The 22,656-nt window shown below is 37.1% G+C and overlaps 2 protein-coding genes across 2 annotated transcripts in view; one reads left to right on the top strand and one right to left on the bottom strand.

The window, feature by feature from the left end:
- LOC144377447 (tripartite motif-containing protein 43-like) overlaps window positions 1-18,214 on the bottom strand; it is a 28,389-nt gene extending 10,175 nt beyond the window's left edge. Inside the window, exon 1 of the mRNA XM_078048857.1 lies at window positions 18,064-18,214. Coding sequence (XP_077904983.1) covers window positions 18,064-18,214 — 151 coding nt within the window. The remainder of the gene's footprint in view (window positions 1-18,063) is intronic.
- Window positions 1-22,656, top strand: part of LOC120889673 (putative N-acetylated-alpha-linked acidic dipeptidase) — a 133,761-nt gene that overhangs the window by 71,342 nt on the left and 39,763 nt on the right.

Raw genomic sequence — 22,656 nt, 5'->3', positions numbered from 1 at the left:
TATATATGACCTGCCAGTCGAGACATTTTACAATTGTGCTTTCTAGAAATGATCTTGAGTTCTAAAAGCACAGCTGTACTCTGGGGGCCCATAAATGTTAAACTCAGGGGCTTTATGTTCAGTTCTTAATCAAAATTTCTAGCACCATTCTTTCTTCAGTAAAGTCTAAAATCTATATTTATTAAGAAAATCCAGGCCAGGAGTGGTGGTGCTTGCCTGTAATCCCAGCCACTTAGGAGACTGAGGCAAGAGAACCACAAGTTTGAGGCCAGCCTCTGAAATTTAGTGAGGACCTAAGGAATTTAGCCTGTCTTATAATTTAAAAATAAACAAATAAGTAAACAAGGCTGGTGATGTAGCTCAGAGCTAAATTTCCCCTGGGTTCAATTCCCAGTATCAAAAAGGTACTGATTGTGGAACCTGGGACTGAGAAACGATTTTAAAATAGTAGACTTGGCAGTTCCAGTAACTGAACGCTAGGGGGAACCCGGTTACCTCTTTGAAGGTAACCAACTTTGAAAATGCTGATCTCATGCTGATTCAGCTTTTTGGGGGGGAATCACATGTATGCAGAATTCTCTTTTTAAAACATCGGAAAGATTAAGTGAAAAATATGATTGTCAGATGTCACACACATGGAATCTACACTTTGATCGATTTATAAGCACATTAAAAAAAAACAGTATCACCTATTTAATTTTGCAATGACTCCAACTTATGAATGGAAGAGCTATGGCTGAGAAATATACTAAAGAAAATCTCATGCTCCGAGTATATTAAACCCTTACTTTTTTTGAGGAGACATCCAATGATGGGGAAAAATTTTTAAAATTTTATTTTTATATTGGGAATTTAAGCTTGTCTTCCTTAATTAATTTTTGTCATCAAGTCCTCTACTAAAAAAAAAAAAAAACTGACTGGGATAGTTAGGCCTCATAACCACATTGAAATTATAACACTTTTTTCTTTTATTTTTTAGTCCTACTGGGAATAAATTCAACTCAGGGCCCACCAGGACTCAGAGCTCTCTAGGTTAGCCAAACACTGTCACCAAGCCCCAGTCCCAGCCTATTCTGTGCAATTTTAAGGGATTCATCTAAACTGGGTGTGGTGGGGCACACCTGTAATCCCATAATCCCAGCTGCTGGGAGCCTGAGGCAGGAGGATTGCAAATTCAAAGCCATTCTCTGAAATTTAGTGAGGCCCTAAACAATTTAGTGAGACTCTGTCTCAAAATAACAAATATAAAGGATGTGCCTCAGTGGTCAAATACCCCTGAATTCACTCCCCCTGAACTGAAGAAGAAGAAGAAGAAGAAGAAGAAGAAGAAGAAGAAGAAGAAGAAGAAGAAGAAGAAGAAGAAGAAGAAGAAGAAGAAGATTATTCATGCAGTTTATGAAACTTTTATCTCTTGTTCTCCCAAGAGTAATACATTGTTACCTCTGTTGACTGGTGCTGAGTCCTTGCTTCCCCAATGTTGAAGAATAACCCCAGAGAAGCATGCCCAGGTGCTGAGGCAAGGTCAGAGTGGAAAGTAGAAGTTTATTAAAGGACAGCAGAAAAGACTTCTCTTGGAGGAAGAAGGGGTCCCAAGAGGTGGAATCAGTGGAAGTGCTGTTGTCTCCCCTTTTTATACCTAAGGTCTTCATCTGGTTCCCCCCCCCATTCCTATCCTTTGTTCTGTTATCTTTCAGTGATGGACTGTAGGTGGGAAGGCCCAAAGGGTGGGGCACAGGTGGGCCAAAGAAATAATCTGGGCAGGAAGGACTTTTGAGTCAGCATTTTTTGTTTGCTGGGAGCTGTTTCATTAACACTTCTTTGGGATGGGCTCTGGGCCTTGTCTTTTTGCAGGACTTCATTAACATTCCAAGAGTTGTTCTGCTTTTCCTGGAATTCATTCTCAACATGGCCTCCATTTGGGATCTTACTCGATATAAGACCTGATTTACCTACCTACTTAACTTTAAATCTGGCTTCAACATGACAGAATAAACCTTCACATAACTAAAACACATACAAATCTCTGAGATTTTTGTTTGTTTGTAAACTGAAATTTCTCTGTATTGTTCAGGTTGGTCACAACTTTCCTGGCTCAAGGCTTGACTCAAGTGATCTTCCTGCTCAGCCTCCACAGTAGCTGGAATTTCACTTCATTTCAGGCTGCCATTTCATTTCAGTGTTTCTCAATCTTTGGCATGATCAGAATCCACTTGTGGTACTTGCTATACATAAATTGCTTTGTTTCTGATTCAGTAGTTCTAGGATTGACCTGAGACTTTGCATGGCTAACAAGTTGCAAAGTGATATTGATTCTGTTGGTCTGGGGACTTCATGCCAGGAACCATTTCCCTAGATAATTAAGGCTTTTTTTTTTTGTATGGTTATAAAAAGGATAAGTGTGAACTTTATTAAGTGTAAACATTAAAATATATATCCAGGTACTACAGGCATATACCACCATGTCCAGCCAGGTTTCCCAGACATTTGAAATTTTATAAAAAATTAAAATTCCCCCCAAAATCAAACAATTGTCTTACTATGGCCTATTAGATCTAACAGTAAGAATTAAGTTGTTTACATTATAAAGAAAAACTTATTATAGGGATTATAGATTCTCAGTTTTGTTTGGACCTTTCACCTAATTCTCTTTAATTTCACAATATTTTTTTAATTTCTTTTTTAAAAAATTTTTTTAGTTGCCAATGGACCTTTATTTTATTTATTGGTACGTAGTGCTGAGGATCGAACCCGGTGCCTCACATGTGCTAGGCAAGCGCTGTGCCACTGAGCCACCACCCCAGCCCTTTTTTTAATTTCTTGAAGGATATTTTGACTTAGAGAAGTTTCAGTTACCAGATGCCTAAAAAATGTGTCTCAGATTCTAAAACTAGAAATAATTGGGGAAAATGGATTTTATAAGGTCTTGGGAATGAATGACAAATATTTGATTCCAACAGTAATGCAATATTGTCTTTAAAGGAAGATGAAAAATATTGTGTACACATCAAGTAGTTTTGTTGAGATTGTTTTTTTCCAATAGAATACCTTTCTATTTCACTTTCCAGCTTTGAAGGAAAGACTGAAAAGGGTTCATATCAACCAACAATGTTGCTTTGTTAATCGTGTTTTGCAAGATGCAAATATTTGTTGAGATGTTAATAATTAGAAACTACTTTTTGATAGTGACCCCTTCTGGTATGAGCTTAATTAAAATGGAATTTTGAATGCTTGCAGATTCTATTATTAACAAAAGGCCAAAGACTTATTGAACAAACTAACTGGACTTTTCATAATGAATTGTCAAGATACAGATTACAAATGCTGCCTAATAGTGCATAATAATTTTCATATTTGAGAAAATATTGTTCCTTCTTGAAACTGTTACTTTTAATTATTTAATCATTATCTGTCTTCTCATACATTCTAGGTTTTATAAATAAAATGATACTAATTTCAGGATTAAGCACAATGAGTTGCATGCTATAGTATTTCAATAAGTGTTGGTTGAGTTAGTAAACCAACCATTTTTGGGGGAGGGTACAGAAATTAAACTTGGGGATACTTTACCACAGAGCACCATCCCTAGCACTTCTTATTTTTTATTTTGAGACAGGGTCTCACCAAATGCTTAGGACCTCACTAAATTGCTGAGGCTGACCTTAAACTGGTGATCTTCTTGCCTCAACCTCCCAAGTCATGGGATTACAGGCATGTACCACTGTGCCCAGCAGTGATTTAATTTTTATATGGGAAAATTAGCCAATTTGGAAAATTTTGCTAAATAATACATCAATTTTTCTATTAGTCAAACATCAATTAGTATAATTAAGTTAGAAGTAGAGGATCCAGATGGCAGGCTAGAGAGAGATGGCATTCTTTGTAGCTTTGTGACCTGCTGAGGGCCATTGCCAAGTAGGAATGACACATCAAAATTTCCTTGCCAGCGTACCCCATGTTGCTTAGAGGAAGGTCTCGTTGAAACCGACTTGCCTTGGACATTCGCTGTGACATTGCATGTATGTTTGAGAAAGGTGACCCTGCTCAAGGACCAGGATGGAACCAGGTTTAGAGAGGATCCTACAGGATTAGGGCAGATCCAGGTTTAAGGTTATTCCTGCTGGGAATAGGGTGTATCCTGCTGCCTGAGTTCCCCTTGAGTTCTCATGGAATTCAGAAAGTATTTGGGATTCAAAGCCTGGTGGAGTACATGAATTTTGCGGCAGAACTTGGATTTCCCCAGAACGTGTGTAGAGTGCCACTGTGAGTTCGGCAATAAAGAATTGCTGTTTGAATCTACAAGGTGTGTGGTGGCTCGTGATCTTGTGCCCAGCCCAACTGTGGCATTTGGTGGTCCGTACGCGGAACATCTGAAACTTGGAGGTAAGTGAAATTGCTCGCCCCTGAGGAAGAGCAAAAAATGGGTGACCATTTCAAAAACCAATGTGTTCTTGTTTTGATTTATTTTGTTTATATTTCAAGTTGCCTGTCCCTAGAAATTTCTCAGGCAAACTGGGAAAAATGGTTGGCTCAAGGTTTGAAGTTTGTCGGCCCTCAGGAAGAGAAAATTGATACAACGATTTTTTATTCTGTTTTTGTTTCATTCAGTTTCGATTTTGTTTTGTGTTATCTTATTGGGTTGCATTATCTTTATAGTAGATTAGAAATTAGTAAAAAAACAAACCGAAAAGGTGTTAAGTAAATTGTTAGTGGTTCAGACCATGGAGAAAGACATTTTGGATGAAGGAAAAGAGAAGGTCTCTCGAGCTAGTCAGACTGATGAAGAAAATTTAAAGGAAAAGGGGATATTAGGAAAAAGGCCACAACAGGAGGCTGTTATTAACTCCATTTTATCACCAGAGGGCGTAATTCAACCAACAGCCCCACCAATGGAGACAGCTGAGTGGCCCTCAAACCCCGTAGTTGATAAATGGGATCCTGAGACAGGACCTCAAAGATTAGCATGCCCTGTACTTGAACAGGTAGGAGGGCAGCAAATTCACCATGTTTTAGATTTTAAAACAGAGAAGCAGTTAAAGGAGGCTGTAACAACCTATGGTCCCCAAGCTCCCTTCAAGGTAAGCATGGTCGAGTCCATTACTAACTTGGACATGATGCGAGCAGATTGGGCTAGCATGTGTAAATCTGTGCTAAATGGAGGACAATATTTGTTATGGAAGGTTGTCAATGAGGAATTTTGCACGGAGACAGCTAGGTGAAATGTAATAGCCGGTTACCCTCAAAGAAATCTAGATATGTTGTTAGGAAAAGGACCTTATGAGGGTCAATGGCAACAAATTGAATATGATGCTGCTATATATGCACAAATTGCTGCAGACGCAGTTAGGGCATGGAAGACTTTACAAGGACATAGAGATTTACAAGGTCAACTAACTAAGGTAATACAAAGAGCTAATGAACCTTACAGTGACTTTGTAGATAGGCTTATTCAAACAGCTGCCAGAATTTTGGGGGATACAGAACAAGCAATGCCATTAATAAAACAACTGGCTTATGACCAAGCAAATCGTTGCTGCAGAGAAGTTATTAGACCATGGAGACATGAAGATTTAAACACATATATTAAATTATGTAGAGATATTAATGAACAAGGGCAAGTCTTGGCAGCTGCAGTACAACAGGCTTTAGATGCCAGGCCAAAAACATGCTATAATTGTGAACAAACAGGACATTTTAAAAGGAGTTGCCCCACAGGAGGAGGGTTTAACAAAACTAGATATCAAAGGAATAGAATACTGGGTATTTGCCCCTGATGCCGTCGAGGGAGACATTGGGCTAATGAATGCCGTTCTCAAACCACCATAGAGGGTACTCCCTTATCAAAAAACGGACAAGGACCAGGTATTTACCCTCAGTATCGTGGAAAAAGGCATCAGGCTCCATTGCCAAAAAACGGACAGGGGGGTCCAATGCTCCGGGGCCCACAACCACAAATATACGGGGCAGTGGAGGAACCCAGCAACACCATCAGGGTGGTGCCCAGGACACATTGTCCATTAAATCCCTCATCAGACAAACCCAAGGGAGCACAGTGTTGGACATCTGTGCCTCTCGCCAGAGTAGTACTAACTCCAGAGATGGGAGTTCAAATCATTCCTACAGGAGTAAAAGGACCTCTTCCCCAAGGAACACTAGGCTTATTATTGGGATGCAGTTCTTCTACACTAAAAGGACTTATGATAAGTTCTGGGGTAATTGATCCCGATTATGTGGGTGAAATAAAAATTATAGCTAGTTCTCCAAGAGGTATATCAGTAATTTCACCTGGAGATAGAATAGCACAGTTGTTAAGAATAGCACAGATGTTAATAATACCCAGCCTACATAATAAATTCTCTAGTTGTAGTGTAGAAAGAGGTTCCAGGGGATTAGGCTCCACAGGTGTACATTGGGCTATGCTGTCTTTAAATTTAAATTCTCGCCCAATGCTAAAACTGAATATTCAAGGACATGAGTTTAGTGGGCTACTGGACACAGGTGCTGACCTTAGCATCATATCTCGTCAAGAATGGCCAAAACATTGGCCATTACAACAAGCCACTCAAATGTTTCCAGGCTTAGGAGTGGTGACTAATCCCAATAAAAGTGCAATGATATTAGATTGGAAGGATCCTGAAGGATGGGAAGGAACTATACAGCCATATGTATTGGATCATCTTCCCATAAATTTATGGGGATGAGATATCCTATATCAACTAGGTTTGACATTAACAAATAACATCAATTCTAATACGCCCACTACTAGGGATAGACAAGGTTTTAGGAAAGAAAAAAGATTAGGAGAACAAGAACAAGGTATAGCACCACAAATTCAAATAGATCAAGAAACAGGCAGACATGGGTTGGATTTTCAGAAAGGGCCACTGAGACAATCAAAATTACTTGGAAATCAGAAAGACCAGTGTGGGTTCCTCAGTGGCCCCTGACTAAAGAAAAGATACAAGTAGCCCATGATCTGGTCAAACAACAATTAGAGGAAGGACATATACAACCTTCCATATCTCCCCATAATACTCCCATTTTTGTCATCAAAAAGAAATCTGGTAAATGGAGATTATTGCAAGATTTAAGAGCCATTAATAATGAGATGGTTGTTATGGGACCTGCTAAACCAGGGATTCCTCAATTGTCTGCTTTAACAAAAACCTGGCATGTTTTAGCTATAGATATTAAAGATTGTTTTTTTTTCTATTCCAATTTATCCTGAGGATAGTCCACATTTTGCATTTACTATCCCTGCACTAAATCATGAAGGTCCTGATCAGAGATATGAATGCAAAGTACTCCCTCAAGGGATGGCTAACAGTCCAACTATGTGTCAAATTTATGTTAACAAAGGAAACCAGCCACTTAGAAATCAAAATCCTGAACTAAAAATATTTCACTATATGAATGATGTATTATTAGCACATAAAGATAAAAACACATTGCTGGAATGTTATGCAACACTTACAAACTTATTAAAAAATTACAATATAGAGATAACAATAGGTAAAGTACAACTAAATTTTCCAATTAATTATTTGGGAGTTCTATTATCCTCAACCATGGTCCGTCCAACAAAAATTCAAATACGAGTAGATCAACTCAAACCAATTAACGACTTTCAAAAGTTATTGGGAGACATAAATTGGATAAGGCCTTATGTAGGCATACCAACAGGAGAGTTGGGACCTTTATTTGACATTCTAAAAGGTCCATCAGATCCAAATTCACCTGCATGTAAACTCCTAAAGCTAGAAAGGCATTAAAAATTATTGAAACATATATGGAAAATATGCATTTGGATAGAATTGACATAAGTTTGCCTTTATTATTTATTGTACTACCAACAAAAAATATTCCTATAGGAGTATTTTGGCAAGAAGGTCCATTATTGTGGATACATTTATCTTATTCTCCTAACACTATTCTTACTAGGTATCCTGAGGCTGTAGGAAAATTAATACTCAAAGGAATAAGAGCAGCAAAAGGGAGTGTTTGGAATTTCTCCCCCAAAAAATATTACTCCATATAGTATGGATCAAATTGATGAGTTAGCTAATGAGTTAGATACTTGGGCAATAATCATGTGTAAATCTAATGTTACATTTGACAATCATTTACCATCTAATCCTTTGTTGTCTTTTTGGTCTAAGCATCCTGTAGTTTTTCCTAAAATGACAAGAAAAACACCTATCATGAATGCTCCAAATATATTCACAGATGGGTCAAATAATGGTACAGCAGCACTAATTACCCCTGATCAAACTTTTACATTTTTAGTACCCAAACAATAAGCTCAAAAGGTAGAGCTTAATGCAGTTTTACAAGCTTTTGTGATGTTTAAAGATTCTGTATTTAATTCATTTTCTGATAATCAGTATGTAGTTAATGCTATAATATCCCTTGAAGATGCTGGTAGGATTTCCCCTTCCTCTACTGTTTTCTCTTTGTTTTCCACTATACCAAGTCTAATCTGGCACAGAAAAGATCCATTTTTATAGGATATTTTAGAGCACATACAGGATTGCCTGGAGCACTTAGTTTGGGCAATGATTTGGCAGATAAAACTACACATGACATACATATTTTCTCTACACTAGAAGAAGCTACAAATTTTCATAAAAGGTTTCATGTTAATGCTAATACTTTTCAAAAGAGTTTTAAAATAACTAAGGAACAAGCCAGACACATGATAAAACAATGTCAAAATTGTGTGACCTTTTTACCACAAGTTAATCTTGGAGTCAATCCTATAGGACTTATACCTAACCATATTTGGCAGATGGATGTCACACACTTGCGAGAATTTGGAAAATTAAAATATTTACATGTTACAGTTGATACTTCTTCCGGATTGTTGATGGGCTCCCTTCATGCTGGAGAAAAATCTAAAGATGTTATAGCTCATTGCTTACAAAATTTTGCCACTGTGGGCGTTCCTAAACAGTTAAAAACAGATAATGGTCCTGGCTATACTCCTACCCCTTTTAAACAATTTTGCTCATCATTTGGTATTACTCATATAACAGGAATCCCATACAATCCACAGGGACAAGGCATAGTTGAAAGAGCTCATCAAACTATTAAAACGTACTTATTAAAGCAAAAAGAGAGAATTGGAAAGGGGTATATATCCCCCAAAGATAAACTTAAAATAACCCTTTTTACTCTAAACTTTCTAAATTTGGATTCATCAGGACTTAGTGCTGTGGAAAGACATATGTATCCAAAAAGTGTACATAAGCCTAAGGTACTTTGGAAAAATATTCTAACAGGACAATGGAAAGGTCCTGACCCAGTGATTGTCTGGAGTTGGGGTTCTGTTTGTGTTTTTCCACAGGGAGAACAGCAGCCGATTTGGATTCCAGAGAGATTAACTAAAGCAATTTCTACAGAAATAGAAGATGATTTGACTCAAATCCATAACAGCTGATATCCAGAGCTCCAGCTTGGCTATTCTTACATCTGCGACAGTGATTCACCAGGGTGCTTTTTTCAATATCTATTTTATTATTGCGTTTTTCCCACATTATAAAGTTCTATTTTATTTTTGAGCTCATACAAACCTAGGTTAATGTTTTTCTGATCAGTTTTATTTTTTGACTGTGGAGTTTTTAAACATTGCAATGGAGATTTTATCTAGGTAAAGCTACAAGGCCTTTACTATTGTCTTATGTGTTGTACATTTGTGTGCACTCTTGTGTTTTGTGTTGTATGTCTGTATGTGCATATGTCCATATTTCATATATGAGGAGCGTTCATGAAAAAATGAATTCAAATTTTTTTTATTCATGTGATTTAAATGGTTTAATTTAATTTAGGTAAACAGCTGTTAAGGATTGTTTTTAAAGGTGGTTAACAGATTTGTTTGCTTACTAATTTAAATTAGGTAAACAGCTGTTAAGGATTGCTTTTAAAGGAGGTTAACAGATCTGTTTGTTTACTTTCACCTTTCCTTTTCATTATATTTAATAATTCTGTTCAGGATAATGTCTCTTTAGCATCATTGCCAGAATTCCCATCTCCATCCCAGTGCTGGTGAAGACTAAGATAAAACCAAACTACAGCTTCTTTGATAGATATCACACTAAACTGTATAAAGTGATGCATCAATGAATATAACTCAACAAGTAATGCTCAATCAAGGACTCAATTTACTTTGGGAGGAAATGGACATATTGATAGACTCCTCTGCTTTGAACTGCTTACAGATCTTGCCTGGACTATATATCACTTGTATGCATTGTGAACTATTATTTGATGCAGCGAATTGTGGTAGTGCTGGCATATCTTTGCTGATGGTGTCACCAGTGATGCAATTTCCTTGCCAGCACAGCCCATGTTAATTGTGGTAGTGCTGGCATATCTTTGCTGATGGTGTTACCAGTGATGCAATTTTTCCAAAGGAGCCATCAATTGGCTTGGTGTTGTGGCATTTCTGTATCCTCCTCCCTTGTACTAGTGATGGTCTAAAATTTGGGGGCCAACAGAGGTGAGGCAAAGAACCTCACCCCCCCCCACTGGCACCAAGGCTAAATTTGGGGGCCAACAGAGGTGAGGCAAGAACCTCACCCCCCCCACTGGTGCATAGGCCTATCCACAAGTATGGCTGTATGCTGGACCGGTAGTCAGTGACGGGTATGATCCAATTGCAGTGATATCAACCTAAGACAGGAGGCTGATGCCAAGAGGTCAGTTTTTCCCATGACGGTTAAGAGCCATATGTTGAATTGGACAACCTGCCAGGCAGGGTCCTTAAGCCACATTGCTTGTTGTTTAATTAATCAGAAGGGGGAAGATGCTGAGAGTCATTGCCAAGTAGGAATGAGGCATCAAAATTTCCTTGCCAGCGTACCCCATTTTGCTTAGAGGAAGGACTCGTGGAAATGGACTTGCCTTGGACATTCGCTGTGACATTGCATGTATATTTGAGAAAGGTGACCCTGCTCAAGGACCAGGGTGGAACCGGGTTTAGGGAGGATCCTACTGGATTAGGGAGAATCCAGGTTTAGGGTGTATCCTGCAGGTTTTAGAGAGTATCCCGCTCCTTGGGTTTAGGGCATTCCCAGTTTAGGACAATCTGGGTTTAGGGCGGTTCCAGGTTTAAGGTTATTCCTGCTGGGAATAGGGCATATCCTGCTGCCTGAGTTCCCCTTGAGTTCTCATGGAATTCAGAAAGTATTTGGGATTCAAAGCCTGGTGGAGTACGTGAATTTTGCAGCAGAACTTGGATTTCCCCAGAACGTGTGTAGAGTGCCGGTGTGAGTTCAGCAATAAAGAATTGCTGTTTGAATCTACAAGGTGTGTGGTGGCTCGTGATCTTGTGCCCAGCCAGACTGTGGCAGGCTTTTTTACTGAGCCACATCTCTAGCCATTTAATTTGAGTATTACTATTTACCTAAGTAAAGATACACTTGTTCAAAACTTTTCAACATCAGAGCTAGGCAACATTCTTTGTTCAGGGGGCTGTCCAATACAATGTGTCATGTCCACCATAATCCCTGGTCTCTACTCATTAGATACCAGTGGAAAGCAACACAGTATAACAATCATAAATGTTTTCAGTTGTCTATAAATGTGCCCTGGAAAGATATATCATTCCAATTAAAATTGGTGTAATACCTATTGAGAAAAAAATATATAAACACGTGACATTCATAAGGTTGTAAAAACAGTTTAGACATATGAACTGGTTCTTAAAATCTAGATGAATAGATATGGCAGTAACATATAAGATAGTAGTCTTGTTTATAATGTAAAATCATCAGCACAAGCTTTGTTTACACAATATAAGCATGCCAACGAATGAGCATATTTGTCAAAGAAATATAATAAACATCATTTACTTAAAACTTAGCAAAATATTTTCTAGGGAAAACAATTTATTGATACATAGTATGTAGAATTACAGAAGTGTATTTAAGAAAAGGATGTTGGGGAAAATAACAGCCTCTAGAGTTTATTCTTACCTGACTTTTCAAGAAGGATGTCAGTAAATTTGTATTAGAAATGATGTCAGATTGCTCTGAACTTCTACTGAAGTAGTGCTTCCTTCACTCCATAGAGGAGTCTTCCCTGCTGGGTGAGGTGAGTTGCACTTGTAATCTCATCAATTTAGGATGCTGAGACAGGAGGATCCCAAGTGTGAAGCCAACATCAGCAATTTAGAAGAAATTATTACAAAATACAAAATAAAAAGGACTAGAGATGTAGCTCAAGGGTTCACATCCAGGGCACTTTATCCCTGAACTACATCCCCAGAACTTGTTAGTTATTTATTTACTTATTTATTTTGAAATAGGGATTTACTAAATTACTGATGTCCTCTGTAAATTGCCAAGGGTGTTCTCAAAATCTGTGATTCTCATGTGTCAACCTTGAGTTGCTAGGATTACAGGAATGTGACAATGAGGCTTGATTACATTTTTATTGCTTAATAGAATTATAGTAATGTAAAGTAACTTATGGGTGTATCCCAAATATATTTGGAAATGGACTAGAGATGCAGGAAGAAGCTCAAAGATATCTAAGGGTGTGGGGGTATGGGAATACATGAGTAAACAGTTGACCTTTCTCCAAGATTGAATTGAAGCATCTAGAAGCAGTTGTGTGTGTCTATAATCCCAGGTGCTAAGGATGCTAAAGCAGGAGAATTGCAAGTTCAAAGTCAGCCTGAACAATTTGGCAAGATTCTGTCTCAAAATAAAAAAAGAGGCTGAGATAGTAATTGAAGAAAATAATTATCATAATTATCATTAATCTCTTTTCCATATCACATTTCCCTCCAGTTCTCACTAAACTTTCTTCCTCTCATTCAAAATAGTACTTAGAATTTACCAACTAAGGAATTGCTGAATTTAACTTCTAACTTAAACCAAAGACATCCTTGTAAATATCTGAGCTCTCAATTGAAAGATTTTGAGGCCTCAAAATATTATAGGAATTAGGTGACTGACCTCAACCTTCTTTTGCTCCCCTCAACCTTTATCAGAAAAGAACAGAAGAATTGAAAATGGGAAATTAAATCTCATCAATTCATAAAAACTTGACTCTTGAATATGTTTGCATATTTTAATTTGTGCACTATAGTTGTAAATAATTAAATGTTCTGTCAAATGTATATTCTATATCTTAAATAAATTGAATAGGTATTCACTGATTTGGTCTTTCCCCAATGGTCCAAACCAAAATAGAGCCACTTGTACTAATGTTCCACATCACTAAATAAAAACCAATTGTTTATATAACCATTTGAGAAACTCAGAGAGAATGCCCAATCACTTAAACAAGCCAGTTTTTACCAACACAATAAGATAATGTTCTCTGTGTTAACCCTTACAAGGAAAGTAAGGTGATGTTAACCAGTTAGCTTTTTACAGTGTAGATTCTTAATACTCTTAACATCAATCATAATACTCACTGTCAGTAATTGAAATAGAAAAGGACATATGAGTGCTAGGGACTTGGTCAGTGTTAGAGTCTTGCCCAGCATGGTGGAGGCGCTAGGTTTGATGCCCAGAACTTTAAAAAAAAAAGAAAGAATGTAAAAAAAAAATAAAATAGAAATGGCCGTGTGCCGCAGTCTGGCTGGGTACAAAATAACTGAGCCACCACAAAGCCTTGTAGATTCAAACAGCAACTTTTTATTCCAGAACTCTCACCGACACTGTACACACACTTTTTGGGAAAAATACACTCCATCCACAAGGCTCTGCATACCAATTCTCTCAGAACCACAGGAGAACTCAAGGGGAACTCAAGGAGCGGGTGCCTGAGGCAGCAGGATATGCCCTAATCCCAGCAGGATCCGCCCTAAACCTGGAGCCACCCTATTCCAGCAGGATCCACCCTAAACCCAGAGCCACCCTAATACATGAGCAGGGTCACCTTTCAACCCCAAAATGCCATGCATCATTCCTACTTGGCTATGGCTCTCAGCAGCCATGCTATTGAAATTTTACCTATGTTATTTTATTTAATTATTACATTTGATATTATTATTACTTATGACATTACTAATAATAGTTTTATTATTATTATTATTATTATTATTATTATTATTATTATTTCAACCTAAATTCACTATCCCAGAACAATTTCTAAATTCCTGAGTGAAAACACATGAATACACATGAATACAACAAATAGGTATATTTATCAAATCCTTAAAACTAGTATCAAGAACTCTTCACATTAGAAAAACATGTATTTATCTTCATTGGCACCAGGAAACAAGCAGTGCTTTCCATCAGAATGAGTTTTGCCAGACTTTCTGAACAGGACCCCCATAGCTCAGAAGAAAAGAACCAATACATGAGATGACATCAAATTAAAAGCTTTCTGTACAACAAGGAAATAAGAGAGTAAAGAGAATATACTGAGCAGGAGAAATTTTTGTCAGCATCTCTTCTGACAGTAGATTAATATCCAGAACAGAAAGAGCACAAAAAGTCAAACAGTATAAAAACAAATAATCCAATTAACAAATAGGCATATTCAACTGGACAGTTCTCAAAAGAAGTATAAATGGCTGACAGACAATTATATAAAAATATGCTCAGTGTATACAGGGTGCACACCTGTAGTCCCAGAGATTGGAGAAGCTGAGGCAAGAGGATTACAAATTCAAAACCAGCTTCAGCAACTCAGTATGCCCTAAGAAACTTGTCTCAAAATGAAAATTTAAAAGATGTAGGGATGTGACTCTGTGTTAAAACTCTTCTGGGTTCAATCTATAGTGCTACCCTACCCTTCACAAAAAAAAAAGGAAGGAAAAAGAAAAAAAATAGTATATTTTGCCCTCAGGCAAATGCAAATCAAAATTACACTATGAACCCCACTCCAATGAGAATGGCAATCATAAAGAATACAAAACAAAACAAACAAACAAACAACAACAAAAAAAAACCAAAAATGGATTCTGGTAGGGAAGTGAGAAAAAAAGAAAATATTTTACACTTTGGTGAGGATGTAAATTGGTTTCTGTACTACAAAGGAACAACAATGGAGTCCGTAAATTATTGAAGTAAATTAATCATCAAATTAATTCCAATGGATTACAAAGATAAAAAAAGCAGTCTAATTATTTTAAGAAAGCAAATTACATCACTTCACAGAAAACAAGTTCAGTTTTCTTTATTTTTTTTAGAGAGAGAGAGAGAGAGAGAGAGAGAGAGAGAGAGAGAGAGAGAACTTTTAATATTTATTTTTCAGTTTTTGGTGGACACAACATCTTTATTTTATTTGTATGTCGTGCTGAGGATGGAACCCAGAGCCCTGGGCATGCCAGGCGAATGCGTTATGCTTGAGCCACATCCCCAGCCCACAAGTTCAGTTTTCTGATAAATAAAATTCACATATTTCTTTGCTTTGATATAGGAAAATAGCCAGAGATGCTCTTCTGTATACTCACCTAAGAAATGTGTCTGTGTGCTCACCAATACTTGCTGCAGAAGTAATAATATGATAACTATGAAGTGATCAGGGCCTCCATGTGGTACTGACAGAAATCTTCCAGCCAGTCTCAAAGGCACTCTGTGAATTCTGGAGAAGAATGAGTTAGGCTTTCAAGTTGTTTTCTTTCTTTCTTTTTTCTATTGCTCCTAAAACAATTCCTACTTCCTCCAAGAGATTGCATTCTTGAATATTGGGCTAGATGCTTGAATGCGTGATCCATTAAGTATGTACAAAATAGAGATTCATTTAACACCTTGGTTAATCTCCATTTAAAAAATTGTAAAAACTTCCTCTCATTAACAGCCACTGATTTTAGAACAATTGAACATTCAACAGTCAACTTTAAGTGTAATTTTTTGGATTTTTTTAATGAAATGATAGAGCAGAGATATCATCAGTTTATGCTTTTAGTAAGCATTTTGGAAAATTTGGAAATATTTTGCTTCAGGTTGGCTTTAATTCTATCCTATCCTGTAGAAAGTGATGCAGTTATTGATTTCTATTTTTTTTCATTTTAATTCAAAAATATCTTTGACCCCTCTCTACAGAAGACATTTCTCCTGCCCTCCCATTCAAGTTCATGTTTCCCAAGAGCAGGAATTCAGATTAGCACTGCCAGACTCCATCTCAAGAGTATGTGAGAGAAAGGCCAAGGTTATTCCTAGCTCAGGGAACTTTGTGGTGCAACTTAATTTATATTTCACATTATGATTATTAATATTTGTGTTTTCTATAGTCTAATAAGTTGCTCAGGCTGGCCTTGAACTCCAGATCATCCTGCCTTAGTCTCCCAAGTGGTGGAATTACAGGTGTGCACAGCTATGACACCTGTAATTTTCTCATTATTACAGAAAGAAAAGAACAATGGAAAAAATCTGAGAACATTTGTTTATTTACTTATTTTTAGAAATAGTATTTTAAAAAGAATAAATCATATTGCCACTCTACCAAACTTGATCTTGAAATCTGGGTGCCTCCCCTTCAGGCATACTTCACACCAAGATTCAGCTGTGGGAATGCAAGAGTTTTAGAAGGATTGAGAATTCATACCAGATCTTTTAGTCCTCCAACATACACATATGTACATATATAATTTATGATCTGGAAAGTTTTCACAACTGTGCTTTCTAGAAATGATCTTGGATTTGAAAAGCACAGCTGCACTCAGGGGTCCATAATCATCAAACACAAAGACTTTATTTCCAATTCTAAATCAAATTTTCTAGCAGCATTCACTCCTCTGTAAAGTATGAAAATCTGTATTTATTAAGAAGATCTGAGCAGGAGTTGTGGCACATGCCTGTAATCCCAGACACTAAGGAAGCCAAGACAGGAGAACCAAAAATTTGAGGCCAGCCTCTGCAAGTTACTAAGGATCAAAGAAATTTAGCCAAATTCTGTTTTAGAATTTTAAAATAAGAATACACACAGACACACAGACACACGCACAGACACACACACACACACACACATGCAAGGCTGGGGATGTAGTTCAGTTTTAAAGCATCCCTGGGTTCAATTCCCAGTGCCAATAAAATAAAATAAAATAATTGAATTTTAAAATAATAAATGGTTGGGCTGGCGATGTGGCTCAAGCAGTAACACACTTGCCTGGCATGCACGGGGTGCTGGGTTCTATCCTCAGAACGACATAAAAATAAAGATGTTGTGTCCACCAAAAACTAAAAAATAAATACTAAAAAATTCCCTCCCTCCCCCCCTCTCTCTAAAAAAAATAATAAAATAAAATAATAAGTGGCTGGGATGTAGTTCAGGGGGAAAATACCCTTGAGATGGAGAAAAAAAGAAGGAAATAAAAAATAATCTACTATGTATTTTCCCAAAGTATTTATAAAGTTGCTGTAGGTGTGTTGAGAATAAAAGGATTTAATTTTATTATTCTGTTTTTCAGTATTTTTTAAAAATCCTGATGAATTAGTTTCTGGTTCTTGTGTAATTGCAAAGTAAAATCTAAATATGTGTTTGCATTGTTTATAAGAAAGCAATGATCGTTCATTCAGAGTTTTCAAAACTTGGAAAGCAGACTTTTAATTCTGCCTAGAGAAATAAGGACCACCTTTCCTGAGAAAATGTACCCAAGTTCCTTCCAAGGTGGATCTAAAAACTGATCAGAGAGAAGAAAGATTCAGGTTCTTTGACTTTCCTTTGAACTCTTCACTGATCTTTTAGTCTTCCAACTAAAACCACCTGGGTACATACTTCACTGGTATCTACTGCCACCACCCAAATGAGGAAAAAATTGGACTTGTCACCTGGCAATGTTCTCCTCAAACCCTGATTTATTTGTTTGTTTGTTTGTTTCTGGTAAATCTTAGACTCAGAGACCCTGAAATCAAGATTGTTTAGATGTTGTGGGTGGGTGGATGGCAGAAGCCAACAATGGACAATAATTTGCATATTTTCACGCAGAACTGGGTCCTAATTTAGGGCTGCTCCTTAATAAATTTCCTTCTGCAGCTCTAACCAAGAAAAGCAGACAAGAAGTACTGCTCTCTGGTAGCGAGCTCTCCTGGGTTCTCCAACCTGAAGCTTACAGCGCGCGGGCTCGGCTAGGCTCGCTGAACCATAATGGCATCACAGTACCTTTTTGGATGCAGGACATCAAATCCTGGGTCCAGCAAAAGGGCGCCAGTTCTGCCTGCGCTCTGTGTGCACTTCGAATCCGGAACTCATCCTTCACGCTGTCCTCCCTGCTCTGCTCCGTTCTGTGTTTGAAACTTTCAAGTCCTTTCATGCATAAAATGGAACATCTTTTCATGAGTTTGGAAATTTTTGACATCCTTTGCCCATTTTAATGAAGTTGTTGCTTTGAATGAACTCTTTAAATATTGAAGGATCTCAGTCTCTAAATAAGTTGAATTGTCTTCTAGGTTGTGTATATATCAACAAGTCATTTCTATATACATAAAACAATGGGCATAGGAATGTTTTCAAAATTCCATATTCAATAGGGAAATGTATTCAAAATTAAAAGACTTGCAGGGATCTCCATGGTCCTCAATATTCTGGCTGTGCCTAACTTTATATCCTTCATTTATTCCACTCTTGTGTCAGCTCACTCCCCACTCAATGGTTCAGTTCAGTCATTTGAACTTACACTTTCTCCCACTTGATTATCCCTGCCCACCACACCCTAATCATGTTTTATCTCTAAAGTCAGATTTTTTTTCTTATACTAGTTGGGGTAAACTCTTCAGTATTTATGACCACAGTGAACAGTATTTTCATCTATAGGTGTTGACAAAATAAGGACCAGTGGGTCTAGGTTAAGCATTAATTGAATATTTTGAAATCAGCTCCCTAAACAACTGCTAGTCAAGTCTATTGATTCTCCACCAAGACAAACTGCCAATCCTGAGAAAAGTGCCCCACTCAGAGCCAGAGCACTGTACTTTCTTTGTTAAAGCAGATTACAATTCTTTGCCCTTGGGTTATTTGATTCTCATTTTCCCCTCTGGAGAGAGTGTGAGTGAGCAGCCCAGACACACTGACAATAGAGGTTTACTGCCCCACAGATGCTCAGTATGGGGAGATTCAGATTTATAACCATAAAAGGATGATTCCATTTCATAAATACCTCAGAGGACCATCTCCAGGGGTCTTTGTTGCCATAGTAAAATAAGAATGTTGCTCTAGTTCTTTGTTATAAACTGATTATACATTTTATATTAAATTTTGTATCTGTAAATAAATGATATTAAAGTCTTTTAGGATTTTTTGCTGTCTTAATGACAGATAAAACTTTATAGGGTGCTTACTGTGCCCCAGGTAATGCATTAATCCTGGCTCTTTTAATATTCATAACACCTTTCTGAAGTGCTAAAGTTATGGAGAAACAAATTTTTTAAAAAATTAAGCTTAAAAAACGAAAAAGAAAATTTAAAAAATTAAGCTTGGAGAGAATAAAGAGCTCAAGACTACCTAATAATGTAACTATGTCTTGGGATTAATTCAGAAAATCAAGTATAGAAGAACTTAATTAAGCTTCTCATTAATATTTTCCATCTCTAGGAACTTGAATCCAGAGTGTTATTTAAGACTGAGGACTAGAGATTGGCTTGGTGCTACACATCTTTAATTCCATCAACTCAAAAGGCTGAGACAGAGGATTGCAAGTTTGAAGCCAGACTCAGCAATTTTGTGAGATTGTAAGCAACATAGTAAGACTTGGTCTCAAAATAAACAACTTTAACAGGCTGGGGATGTAGTCCAGTGGCAAAGCACCACTGGGACCTGTCCAATACCCTAAACAAACAAAAATAATAATCATATAATTGAGAACAAGAAAAATACTTCAGAACAGGAAAAACACTGGAGAATAGTTCTGATGCATTATTGGAAATAGAATCATTTATTATTCTTCTAACATGCTGATTTCTATTACTTCATCATTCTTAGTACAATATGGCTGTGTGTGTGTGTGTCTGAGTGTGTGTATGTGTGAGTGTGTGTTTGTGTGTGTATCTTATCATTTTCTTATCTGAAACTTTAAAAAACTCAATCCATCAGATTTAGGGCAGATCTTTCTCTTCATGAAATTACCTATGACACTTGGGTTTTATAAAAAACAGATCTTTGGTAGATGCCAAAGAAACACAAAGTGAATGAGCTTGAAAGTTTCCGTCTATCACACTGCCAAGCTCCATCCCAGTTTATAACAAAAGAAAGTCCTAAACTTAACTCTGCCACAGGTCTGCTTTTGGTTAACTAAACTTTTTTTTAATTGAGTAGAAAAAATTTACCCACATTTTTTTGTAGGTTTAAGGAGGCTTATTTCCTTAATACTTTTGATGATGCTCTACCACTGAACTACATTTACAAAGCTGAAGTCAAATGCATATACCACCATGCCAAACTATTTTTTTCACTGTCAGTTTAGTGGTAAGGAGTACCAAAAAAAAGAGAAAAAAAGAAAGAAAGAAAGAAGAAAGAAAGAAAGAAAGAAAGAAGTAACAGAAAAGGAAAAATCAAAATAAATCAGATATTTCAAACTTTAAACACCAATAGAAAAAGAAATCAATGTCTTTTTAATTGAGATGTTGTTGTTGTAAAACAAAGTATTATTTACTAAAATAATTGTTTCAGTTAAAATGTCTCTTTGCAAAACCTAAGTCATGTGAACTTTCTTGTGTCTGAACTTTCTTGTGTCTCATCAAAGTTGTTTATTATATAAACCCAATCATTGTGATCTCATAGTGTGATCCAGCACTTTTAGAAGAGGTAACCTATAGTGGATGTGGTCTTAGGTGGGTCCTAGGTATATAAGAAGGGCACTTCTCTGGAGAATGCTTTTTCCTCTAAGGTACCTCTAAGGAGCAGACCAAATTTTCAGCTGCTGAGCTTTGGAGACCTGAGTGATACTGACACTGTGATACTGACAATTCACTTCTAGATGTGAGTTTTATTAGAGCGGACTCTGGTGAGTTGGAAACTTAGAAGAAAGGCTTTTAAATTTACTTTATTTCCTAAAAATTGTTTGAATTTACTTTTCCACTTAATTGGGTTTTGTCCAAGTAAAAAAACTTAGTTTGTTTTATATATGTATAAAATTTGTGAAATTATAATAATTTGATATATATATATATAAATTGTGTAATAATGTTATATATATATATATATAATTTGTGAAATATTGGGTTCTGTAAAGTGATCTGAATAATTTTTTTATTATATTACCTTGTGTTTTATTAGATTTTGCAGTTCTGAAATGAAATATTTTTGCAGTTTTATCAAATTTAGAACCCATAAAATGCTTAGAATATTCAACATATGCTGGCTTTCTGTTCTTGCGACTAAAAGTCTCAGGGGTCACTCCAGTTAAACTGGGCTAACTGAGCTGCATAAACCATACAAGAGACACAAATACCTTTTTTCATTGGGGTCACTGTGACGGCTCCTCTGACTTTAAGTGTCCGCAGAAAGAGAGAGAGAGAGAGAGAGCACGTGCTGACCCCTTTTATTGAGGAGAAGCTATTCAAATGAGGCAAGGGGCCAGGTTTCAGCAGGCTGCGTCTATCTTCAAGATGTCCACTGTCATCAGGTTGACTGACACCTGGGTAGGCCCCACCCAAGGGCACAGTAATAGAAGGGGACACACAGAAGGTACTTCCATGGAAGATCCTATTCTAAACAGGGCAAGGGGTTGTATTACAAAGGAACAAGTGAGCATAGCTTCACCCAAGGGGCTGTAGCAAGACACAACCATATACAAGACACTGACTCTTGGACCCAACAAGGGTGGGGAAAGTTCTTCCACATTTCTGTGACTGAGTGCCTCAGCACCCAGCTGGGGAGTGTGACTCAGTCATGTGTAAGGTTGGTCTCCCACATTTATGCACATCAATTTAGATTTTTTTTTTTAGTGAGTACCAGGTATTGCATTCAGAGGCACTCATCCATTGTGCCATGTCACCAGCCATATTTTGTATTTTATTTAGAGACAAGGTTCTATTGAGTGGCTTAGTGTCTCCTTTCGCTGAGGCAGGCTTTGAACTCTCCATCCTCTGGCTTCAGGCTCCAGAACCACTGGAATTAAAGGCGTGTACCACCATGGTTGGCTTAGCATTTTAAGGTATAGATTTTTTGTGTTTGTAAAACACTTGATGTGAAAGTACTATTTGTTGTCCCTTTAAAAGACTTTATGATTGTAAAACACTTGATGTGAAAGTACTATTTGCTGTCCCTTTAAAACCTTCAGTTTGCAATCTAGATTTGTCAAGTACCCCAGTGGATGCAACAAACTTGTAGAGGTCTTCAAGTAGGAAGTTTGATCACTAGATAAATAACTAGAAATTAAGATGAATTGATCATACTTCATGAAATGCATCTCTAAACTGAAGGGTAGTCTCTGAAGAGAAAAGCACCATGGTTACTATTAGTAATTAATGCGCTCTCTCTCTGTCACCAATATATATATATATATATATATATATATATATTGGTATTGGGGATTGAACTCAGGGCTAATCTACCACTTTGTTACAACTCATTTTGAAATGGCCTCACTAATGTGCCCAGGCTGGCCTTGGACTTAGTGTCCCTTTGCCTCAGTCTCCCCAACAGCTGGAATAGTTGGCATGTGCCACTGCACTGGGGTTTCCTGTTGATTTTATTTAAATAACAATGGATGAATTATTGCTGATTATTACTGTAGAAAGTGCATACATCTTCTGAAAA

The sequence above is a fragment of the Ictidomys tridecemlineatus genome, chromosome 4 (genome assembly GCF_052094955.1).
Source record: "Ictidomys tridecemlineatus isolate mIctTri1 chromosome 4, mIctTri1.hap1, whole genome shotgun sequence".
NCBI classification, from domain to species: domain Eukaryota; kingdom Metazoa; phylum Chordata; class Mammalia; order Rodentia; family Sciuridae; genus Ictidomys; species Ictidomys tridecemlineatus.
This window is presented reverse-complemented; position numbering and strand designations above follow the sequence as displayed.